The sequence below is a fragment of the Bidens hawaiensis genome, unplaced genomic scaffold, assembly GCF_021521415.1.
Source record: "Bidens hawaiensis isolate Kalapana, Puna unplaced genomic scaffold, B.hawaiensis_p1.1 tig00003015_1, whole genome shotgun sequence".
NCBI classification, from domain to species: Eukaryota; Viridiplantae; Streptophyta; class Magnoliopsida; order Asterales; family Asteraceae; genus Bidens; species Bidens hawaiensis.
Genome location: NW_027491162.1, coordinates 384,222 through 395,632, shown reverse-complemented (window position 1 = coordinate 395,632; position 11,411 = coordinate 384,222). Strand labels below are relative to the sequence as shown.

Here is an 11,411-nt window from a genome sequence, read left to right as displayed (position 1 = left end):
TGGTCCATATTGAGTTCTTAAAGTTCTTACAACTCATCAAGTTCTCAAAATATTCATCCCCGATATATATATATATATATATATATATATATATATATATATATATATATATATATATATATATATATATATATATATCTATATAATTGTCTACCATAAAATCCTACATGTCGATCTCAAATTGCTCTCACCCCCTCTAGAAGCCACCAGATTAATTGATTTCTGAATGGAGAGCTCTCATTGATTTAACCCGGTTTAACCCATTTAACCCTTACACGTGTCATAACATTTTAAATATGCACCATACCTGCAAACCTTTTCCCATTTATCTCCTTCCTTCAATCCAGGAATCCTAACCAAATAGCCTCCATCTTCTCTATGTATGAAACACTTAAATTAGGGGATGGAACTGATGATATCTCTCCGTTCATCTTATGATTAACGATTCAAAGGTTATTTTAATATTGTTCAATTATTATTCCATATGAATCTGTTTGATTTAATTTTATTAATCGCCCTGTTCTCACGAAGAACAGGCTTCGGATTTAAAGATACGATTCATGGTAACTTTTCGATTTTAAGTTTTAAATGAGATGTGGTTCACGTTCACTAGCTTAGGGGGTCCTTTCGATCAAGTTTTAGATATCAGTTTTGGAGTTATCTCTCAAGTTAAAATTTGTGTGCATTTTGTTGGTTGAGTGTTCACGTTTGTAAAACTCATGATTTAGTTAAAATTTACAGTTGCTACCTTAACTTCGTTATGTACCTTAAAAGTTTAAGTTTCATTTAAAAACAATTGCTTCTGTTCTTCTGGAATCCCTTCATGTTCTTTTGCTTCTATTTCTTGGTACCTAATAGATATTGTATAGTTGGCATGTATATCGATTAAATATAGATAATATTGTTAGTTGATTTCATCCCTAATTAAATGGGATTTCCTGTGTATATATGTAACCGGTTTGGTGATAATGAGGATCAAGGAAATTATACCAATTATCTCTTTCTACATGGTATCATTAGCCTAATCACCGCCGCCTCCCACCCCCTCCTCCTTCATCATCTCTCTTTCACTCGCTTGCGGTAACCCCTCGATCCTACTCACCAACAATGGAATCGAAACTTAACCCAGCAATCACCGTTTCCAACATCAGGCATGTTGTCCCAATTCTTCTCGATAACGAGACCGACCAATACACATCGTGGTCGGAATTGTTCAAGATCCATTGTCGTGCATATCAAGTTTACAATCACCTATTGCCAAAACCCGCCCCTGCTGCCTCCTCCGCATCCAAGGAAAAACAAACAGCCGAAGACATCGCGGCTGCCCTTGCTGCCGCCTACCTTTGGGATCGGTTAGATGCCATAGTCCTTCAATGGATCTATGGCACCATCTCTCTTGACCTTATCAACACCATCCTCAAACCCAACACGACTGCACATGAAGCTTAGACCACCCTTGAAATATTATTCCAAGATAACAAATCATCCAGAGCCATCTACCTTTCCCAGAAACTTAATAATACCCGCCTCGATAACTTTGAGAACATGGCAGCCTACTGTCAAGAGGTCAAGGTCATATGCGACCAACTTGCTAATGTCGAGGTGCCATTAACGGATGCGAAGATGGTTCAACAACTTGTTACCAGGTTAAACGAGCAATACGAAGGGATTGCTATGTTGATTTCCAACCTTCAACCGCTTCCCTCGTTTCACGAGGCACGTTCCAAGCTTATGCGGGAATATGATCAAAAAATGAACATGACCTTACATGCATCACAGAACGCGGGAGCCGCTCTTCATGCTACAACCTCTCAAAAACCCGACACTCAAGCCCCTCGGTCGGACCAGCGGTCCACTCTTGACGCATCGGCTGACCGCAGTAGGGGTAAAGGTAGGTCCCGTGGTAGGGGCCGTGGTCGATTTGGTGGTCGAGGACCACCCAACCGCACCTATTCACAGCCTCCAAATCCATTCAACTCGGTTCAAGGTCAATGGGTTTTCCAGCCCTCATGGGGTCACGGTTCACATGCAAATCAATGGTCCAATCAACCATCGTGCTCATATCCAACCACCCCTCGGTCCACTGGTAGTCATTCTCCGGGTATCCTAGGCCCACGACCGAATCTGGCGTTTACAGCAGGTTACACCTCGACCGAAATTGACCAGGCCTTATACACAATGTCACTTAATCCATCGGATACTCCATGGGCTATGGACAGCGGAGCAACCACCCACATGACAAACCAGTCAGGTAACTTCACGTCTTACTTTAATAATGGCATTCATCGTAATATTATCGTTGGAAACGGGACAACTGTTCCGGTTCTTGGACAAGGCAATCAAACCTTACCCCCCACCATTTCCGCCACTTAAATTAACCAACGTCCTTTATGCACCTAATTTAATCCATAATCTTTTATCTGTTAGACGTTTAATCACAGATAATTGGGTTTCTGTTAAATTTGACCCTTTCGGTTTTACTGTGAAGGACCTCAAGACGCGGAACCATATCCTCCAATGCAACAGTACCGGTGATTTGTATCTCCTGACGCCACAAATGCTCTTAAAAATCAAGTCTCCATCAGCAAATGTGGCGATCTCACAAACACTGTGGCATCAACGTCTTGGCCACCCTGGCTCATGTCCTTTGCAGTCTCTCAAGAAGTCTTCTTTTATTTCTTTTTCTAAGTCTAATAAACGTGTCTGCGAACCGTGTGTTTTTGGGAAAAGTGTCAATCTCCCTTTTATTAGTTCATGTAATCGTACTTATTTGCCTTTTGAAATTGTTCACAGTGACCTTTGGACCTCACCGATCTTGAGTTCCGGGGGAGGAGGGTCACCGCTACTACATCTTATGTATTGATGATTTTTCTGATATTATATGGACATTCCCGATCAGTAGGAAATCACAGGTTTTCTCCATTTTTCAAAAATTTTATAACCTGATTGGAACGCAATTTGATAAACGTATTAAACAATTACAATGCGATAACGGCAAAGAATACATCAATAATCAATTTACTCAATTCTTTAATCAACACTGTATGACGTTCCATCTATCGTGCCCTCATACCTCCTCCCAAATGGTAGGGCCGAACGCAAAATCCGCACTATCAATAACATGGTTCGCACTCTTCTTGCTCAATCCAACCTACCAAACACCTACTGGCACTATGCTCTTAAAACAGCAATCTACCTTTTAAACATCCTACCCAACAAACCAAATAACCTCATCAACCCAACCACAGTCCTATATAACCATCAACCATCCTACACTCATCTTCGAGTGTTTGGTTGCCTATGCTACCCACTCAAACCATCCACCATGATACATAAACTTGAACACCGGTCAAATTCATGCGTTTTCCTCGGATATCCACCAAACCACCGCAGCTACCGGTGCTTCGATCTAAATACCCGTCAAATGATTACTTCCCGACATGTAATCTTTGACGAAACCGTTTTTCCATATTCCAAAACCACCAAACCGACATCGGACCCGTATACATTCATGTCCGAACCACCACATCCATCCATTTGGTCGAACCTCCATAACCCTCCATACAAACCCTCCTCTCAAAACCCACCTACTACCAACCCGGGGGACTCTACTACCCCACCCATCAATCCAATAAATGAACCGGCTTCTCCCAACGAACCGACTTCTCCCCAAACTGAACCGTCTTCGGTTAATATACCTTCACCGATTCTCACCTACTCTCGCCGTCCGAAAGCCGCAGCCACCACCTAGCATACCGCTCCAATGCCAACACACTCCACATCACAGCCTACAGCCCCCCTCTCACTCGTACCATGCGGACACGTGCCATGGACGGGATCTTTAAACCGAAACCACACTTCAACCTTAACACTACACATGTCGAACCAATACCCAACTCGCCGAAAACTGCCTTGTCCACTACTGTATGGCGAAACGCTATGCAAAACGAGTACGATGCCCTTATTAAAAATGAGACGTGGGAGTTAGTCCCGCGACAACCGACTATGAATATTATCAGGTGCATGTGGTTATTCAGGCATAAATTCAGATCCGACGGGTCATTTGAGCGATATAAAGCGCGCTTGTGTGCGATAGTCGTAGTCAGCAGGTTGGTATTGATTGCGGTGAAACTTTTAGCCCATTTGTCAAACCGGCAACCATCCAAACGGCCCTATCTATCGCACTATCTCAATCGTGGGCCGTTCATCAACTTGACGTCACGAATGCTTTTCTTCACGGGAACCTAAACGAGACGATATACATGCATCAACCTATGGGTTTTCGAGATAGAAGGTTCCCGGATCACGTTTGCTTGCTTAAGAAGTCCTTATACGGCCTGAAACAGGCACCTCGAGCTTGGTACCAACGTTTCACCGAATTTGTTCTCAAATTGGGATTCAAGCAAAGCTGGAGTGACAACTCACTGTTCACCTATCATCACAGTTCCGACACCGCGTATTTGCTTTTATATGTGGACGACATACTTCTCACAACATCGTCCGAGCAACTTCGTATTAATCTGATGGACCGTTTAAGCTCGGAATTCGCAATGAAAGATTTGGGACTGTTGAGCTATTTCTTGGGGATATCAGTAAAACGAACGGGTAACGAAATGTTCCTCTCACAAAAGAATTAAGCGCAAGACATAATAAATTGAGCCGGCATGACCTCTTTCAAACCCGTTGCAACTCCGGTTGACACTAAAGGAAAGCTTCCTTCTGATGGCCCAGAATTCGAGGACCCGTCCCTTTACAGAAGCTTGGCCGGAGCCCTCAAGTATCTCACCTTTACGAGACCTGACATCTCGTACGCGGTCCAACAGGTTTGCATGCACATGCATTCCCCGCGCCTTCCGCACTGGGATAGTTTAAAACGTATCATACGATACATTCGGGGCACCTCTCATCTTGGACTTACTCTTGGACCTATGACCTCGACCTCGTAACGTGCCTATACTGATGCCGATTGGGCGGGGTGTCCCGACACTCGTCGATCCACGTCAGGCTACTACGTATACTTTGGCAACAACTTGCTAGCTTGGTCCTTGAAACGCCAATCAACCATCTCGCGTTCAAGCGCGGAAGCCGAATACCGAGGTATTGCAAATGTTATTGCTGAAATTTGCTGGATTCGAAACCTTCTTCTGGAACTCAATCGGCCACTCACTCATGCTTCATTGGTGTATTGTGATAATTTAAGCTCCATTTACCTGTCCGGTAACCCAGTCCAGCACCAACGAACTAAACACATTGAGCTTGACATCCACTTTGTTCGTGAACAAGTTCAACGAGGTCTTGTGCGCGTTCTTCACGTTACATCCCGTTACCAGTTTGCTGACACATTTACGAAAGGCCTTCCTAAAGCCCTATTTGAAGATTTTCGTACCAGTCTCAGCCTTCCTGAACCTCTAGCTTCGACTGCGGGGGTCTAATAGATATTGTATAGTTGGCATGTATATCGGTTAAATATAGATAATATTGTTAGTTGATTTCATCCCTAATTAAATGGGATTTCCTGTGTATATATGTAACCGGTTTGATGATAATGAGGATCAAGGAAATTATACCAATTATCTCTTTCTACAGTACCCTTAAATAACTGAAAGCGGGCCTGCGAGCTATGTGCTCAGTTTCAATCCAAACAAAGAAGTAACTGCATGATTTTATGATCAAGCACAATTCAAATAATAAGTTTCACGTGTTATCCAGTTTTTTTCTTTTATAATGTTGTAAATATATAGCCACTCAATTAAAAACTTATAAATTTTAAACTGCTTGGGTGTGGGTCAATATGAATTTTGAGTAAATGAGTTATGGTAAGGGATTCGTGTGAAATCATTTTCTAAATTCACTTTTATGTTTGAAACAACCCGTTGTGACCTGTGTCAGTTTTTTTCAAATTTGGGTATCATATGAACTAACAATATAATATATTTATAAAATGTTAACACGTGAACAACAGGATTATATAGTCCACTCCGACCTGATCCGTTTTGACCCATTAAGTATCTTGAGATGTACCTATTGTGACCGTATCAATTTCTATCGAAGTCCTTTTAACCAAACTAAAATGACCATTTTTTTAAACTGCCAAAATTATAAATTATACGGGTAGTTTTAAAAAATCCAACTTAGTTGGGGTAAAAACGGCTTGCTTGAAGTCAATTTATAAATTCGCCATTATTTTAAAACCAGCAACTGTGACTCGTATTATTTATAAAAACAAACCAGCTTTCCTTCTTTCAAGTACATGATTCAGAAGCTCTCAATCTTGATGTATTGACTTAGTGTCTTACATAGAGGTAATGGGTTATGTATTGACAAATAAGAGGGTCAGACATCTAGGGTAATGGGCCTAAATCAGCAAGTCTGGGTAACAAAATGGGCATGGTTGAACCTAGAGGTGCACAAAAAACCCGTACTCGGAACCGGACTCAAAAAAAATACTCGAAATTGTTTTTCTTATACCCGGGTATTTTATACCTGAAACCGGAACCGGCCCTACCTGTAGGGTATGGATAGGGTATGCATTTTGAGGTCAATACCCGTACCCGGAACCGTACCCGATTTATACCCGTAAATACCCGAACCCGGTCATACCCTATACCCGATACCCGGTTATACCCGATACCCGATACCAAATTTCTAATACCCGAAATAATACATGAGTTTTTATAGAGTATATTTTTATGTTTACTTCGCAACTTTTATTTTTAATTTTCAAATTTTTGTAAATGCATATTACTAAGTAAATAATTTGTAATTAAGTGAATTTATGGTTTTTGTAATATAGTTTAATTCATTACAAAGCAAATTTAAATTTTAAACAAATTAAAAAATGTATAAAAAAAATACAAATTCAAAACCGGGTACTAATACCCGGTCGTACCCTGTTTCAATACCTGAACCCGATCATACCCTACCCGGGTACATAGGTTTGAGTTTTTCTCCTTAATACCCTACCCGAATCCTACCCAATTTCTCTCATACCCGATTTTTCAATACCCGATCATACCTAAAACTGGTTCCATACCCGAACCCGGGTATTAGAAAAAGCCCGATTTGTGCACCTCTAGTTGAACCGACACGAACTAGGTTATGTTCTGTTTGTACAAATTCACATATTAGCAACTTATGAAACCAAAGCTAGACTTTTCTTATTACTTTTTATGGTATGAAGTTTATTATTTTTGGTTAGGGATATTGGTTTTTAATACTCCCAACTTTCCCTCATTGGTAGATAACACTCCTAACTTTTGATTTGTCACCCGCCACTCCCAACTTTCACCCTATTTTCATGTACCACTCCCCGTCTAAATGAACACTAACCTCGTTAATGTTTTGGACTAAAAATGTCCTTCAAATTAGTTAAGGGGGTAAAACAAAAATTCTATTTTTAACAGACAACCTCCTTTTCCGGTGACCTCGTTTTTCTGGCGACCTCTTTTTTTCCGGCGAAATCGAGTTTTCCGACTATCTCGTCTTTCAGAACACAATATCCATCATTTCACCGAGCTTCACATATGATATGATGAAGATGGTGCTCGCCTGCAACTCGATTTTCTGGCATGCAGGCGATCCCGGAAGGTGGCTGGGTGAGACACTGGTGGTGGCGGGGGGCGGGGGTTGCAGTTTTGGGGCGGTGGGCGGTGAGATGATGGATATGGTGTTCGACGGAACCTGCAACTCGCCGGAAAACTCAAATTCATATGTGAAGTTTGGTGAAATGATGGATATGGTGTTCTGAAAGACGAGATAGCCGGAAAACTCAAATTCTCCGGAAAAAATGAGGTACCCGGAAAAATGAGGTCACCGGAAATGGAGGTTGTGTGTTAAAAATAAAATTTTTGTTTTACCCCTTCAACTAATTTGAATGACATTTTTAGTCCAAAACATTAACGAGGTTAGTGTTCATTTAGACGGGGAGTGGTACAGGAAATTTGGTGAAAGTTAGGAGTGGTGGGTGACAAATCAAAAGTTGTAAGTGTTATATACCAATGAGTGAAAGTTGAGAATATTAAAAACTAATATCCCTTTTTGGTTATATTAAATTATTAATCTTTCAGGCAAAATGAAATGACTCAATATTACTAGAGATGTTTCGCAGGAGACATATCATGTGTACCTTATCTTAAACATCATCAACTATAACCATCTCAAAAAGTGTTACGTGCAGCCTAGAAAGAAAGCATGCAATCTTCTTTGATTTCTATGCGCGTCAAACGGATCGGCCAGGACGGGCTGATTGGCCAACTCTTGGGGTTCAACCTTTTCTTTTGTTAACATGAATAGTTGATTATTAAAAACTACTAGCTTTAAAGTCCGTGTAACACACGAGATTATCTAAATAATAAAACTACAAGTATAACATATATGAAAATGTGTATTACATTAATGCTTATATGCATCTATGCGTAAATAAATTGATTTTATTTATATCACAAAATTATTTCTTTAACTGAACTTAATAAAAAATTCACGTGCGAAAACGTATCTGGGGATGTTCCTTCTATTGAAACTTTTGTTGTCAGTAACATATATGTATAATTAAAATAATTTAGGAAGAAGACTTCTCAAACGATAGTAGTTCAGACCATTCAGACTAAATACTGAAGGAGCGCTACCTTAATTGATATTATCAAATTACAACTCATAGAAGGAAATGAGAACATTAAATTATAACGACAGATGTTCACCAAGAAATATGTTTTTCTAAGCTACATCATGAAAAAGATTTTGATAAGTTTCGGGGGGGGGGGGCTTCTCGACTTTGCCAAAATGAAAAATAAAAATTAACATGTTAAACCATTTAATTTTGTGAATAATTTGCTTCATTTTAACATAGACATGATTCCCATACAACGTTTAGATCATCATTGAATGAAAAATTAATGTTGACATAAATGTTTCAAATGTAATAAAAGTTATAAGCATTGATAGGCATGGGGGTAGCATGTCGGAAGTGTTTACTATCTTTTCTTAAATTTCAATATTCGAGTGAAAAATAGTCAATTTTCCAAATCCCGAACCTTCTGATTATTTCCAAAAATGTCATTGATACAAATTTGAAATCCGAATCATGTTTAAATTTCTAACTTTCATCCGCTTGACATTTTCAAGTCAATGTTTTGAACCCGTAACAAATTTGACGGTAAATCTATTTGTATTCTCAAACTTTTAGAAATACTCAGATTTTCCATTTTTGACATTTAGCAAATTTTACCCAAATGTAGTTAATTTGTACCAAACAATCTATTTATCAACCTTTGACTATAAAAATCAAATTTAAGCTCCACAAAACTCGAAACAGTCCTTGATAAAAATACCAATAAATTAAATATGATAAACTTTGTTATATATGAAAGTGATTGCTATATATTTACTAAATTATCCGGAAAAATATATAGATTACTAAATTAACTAAAAAAAACTAATTGATAGATTTAAAGCATATATTTATAATTTATAAATTTATATGACAATTTACAATAATAATAATAATAACAGATAAATGGACTGATTTAAAAAAAATGGAATAACTTTTAAGCATAGATTTATAACTTAATGATTAAAAAAAATACATTGTAAATAAAAACATATTCGAGTTTTGTTTTTCTTTATAATATTCAACAATATACATAGTACAATATGTTAATGATAACATCTGAAATTATATTCTTTTAAATCTTTAACAAACTTGATTTTTGGATTTCGCCAAGTATTTTGGAATATATAATAAAATAATATGTTAATAGTTATTTTTATAAAAGTGTATAGATATAATATAAATAAAATGTAAAATGAAAGTGAATATGAGATACATTTGTGTCAATTAAAATATTAGTTTTGGAGAAAAAATAGTTGTAAGGTTTAATCACAAACTGACTTGTGTCACAGTTATTTTCTTTTATTAGAATAGGTAGATGGTGTATAATAATGAATATTAGTAAATTAGTTTAAATAGGTGTGTGGATACTTTGGCACAACACCATACGTAAACAAAGAATTTATTTCATATTAGATATGTTTTTAGATACGAGTGAAGTTTATTAGTTTGTGTTTAAGTATTGCTCGATCTATCATTTGTATAGGATTACTAGCTCTAACTACTAGCATGTATTAAAAAAATACATAATTTTCGTAATTCTTGACATATTTACTATGTATTGTTCTTAATATGCTTTATTACTTTAACAATAGGATCTGTATAGATCTCTATTCTTATTGTATTTATTGTAAGATATGGAACGGGCTTGTAGTATTTTTTTTTTAACTTGATTTTGCTCATATGTGAAGAAGATTGTGTCTATACCGTCTTGTAACATCATCTTGACGGTGAAGAGTATTTTGCTGTCAATGATGAGTTTATGGAAGCCATCATAGGTGTCCAATTTATGAGGTTTTTCAAGTGTTGGTTGCAAGGGCAAAACAGTCTTCATGTATACAACACTTTTTGTATTAGTTTGAAGGTTATTAAAATAAGTGGCTTTTTAAGTTATCGTAATAGATATGGAAATAACTACAATTATTTACTTATGACGTGCAGTGCAGAAAAAAAAAGTGATATAACTTCAATTATCTTAAATCCAGGGTACTAAATGAAGTTTTTAAACCCTCAAAATCATGTTAAAATCCACTCAAAACTGTTTATTTGTAACTGTTGATTCTGCAATTAAATTTGCAATCCTCTTAGCCGGTCAATTTAATCTAATGTTTAGAACAAATTAACTAAAGTTAGGCTATAACTAATACCAACATACGTCATACAAAAACAATATATATTCATAAAAACATTAAAAAAAACACTAAAAGTAACTCGCGTAACACGCAGGCAATAAACTAGTATATATATATTCCGTTGTATATTATTGTAATAGAACACTAATTAATCAAATCTCTCCCTTTCTACTTACATGTCTATCTTTTATTACTTTGCTATTAGGCTAGTTTCACAACATGTTATCTGCACGAATGTACTTATTCAAAAACCTTACTCTCGTAGCCTCCATAAACACCAACCGTAGATTAAAACTTTTCCGTTCAACCAAGTGCGATGGTGGGTTGATTCGATATTTGAGGAAGTGAGGAACATCTTTGGTAGCAATGGAATTTTTCCCAATATATTCTTAAGCTCCAAACTAGGTATTATAAACAACTCCATCTTTATATTAGTATATATTTTACACTTATGCGTCGGTTTCTACAACCAAGCAAAATAGTTTTTTTTTTCTTTTATGTCTGTTACACGTATATAATATGTTTACAATTTTTTTTATAGTTTACAATAAATTAACCAATATATTTATTTGGTCAATAAGGACAGAAAATCACAACCGAATTTTGTGACATAAACTTTGGATCTCTTTACTAATCTATTTAGTCATGTTATATTATAAACACATTTAATATCT

The 11,411-nt window shown here is 37.2% G+C and overlaps 2 protein-coding genes across 2 annotated transcripts; both read left to right on the top strand.

Moving 5' to 3' along the window:
• Window positions 1–1,107: 1,107 nt before the first annotated feature.
• LOC143622039 (uncharacterized) lies at window positions 1,108–1,449 on the top strand. Its single transcript, XM_077093290.1, has one exon. It carries the CDS (start codon window positions 1,108–1,110, stop codon window positions 1,447–1,449), a length of 342 nt encoding a protein of 113 aa, XP_076949405.1.
• Window positions 1,450–1,545: 96 nt separating this feature from the next.
• On the top strand, window positions 1,546–2,373 carry LOC143622038 (uncharacterized). Its single transcript, XM_077093289.1, has one exon. The coding sequence runs from the start codon at window positions 1,546–1,548 to the stop codon at window positions 2,371–2,373; it is 828 nt and encodes a 275-aa protein (XP_076949404.1).
• The last annotated feature ends 9,038 nt before the right edge of the window (window positions 2,374–11,411 follow it).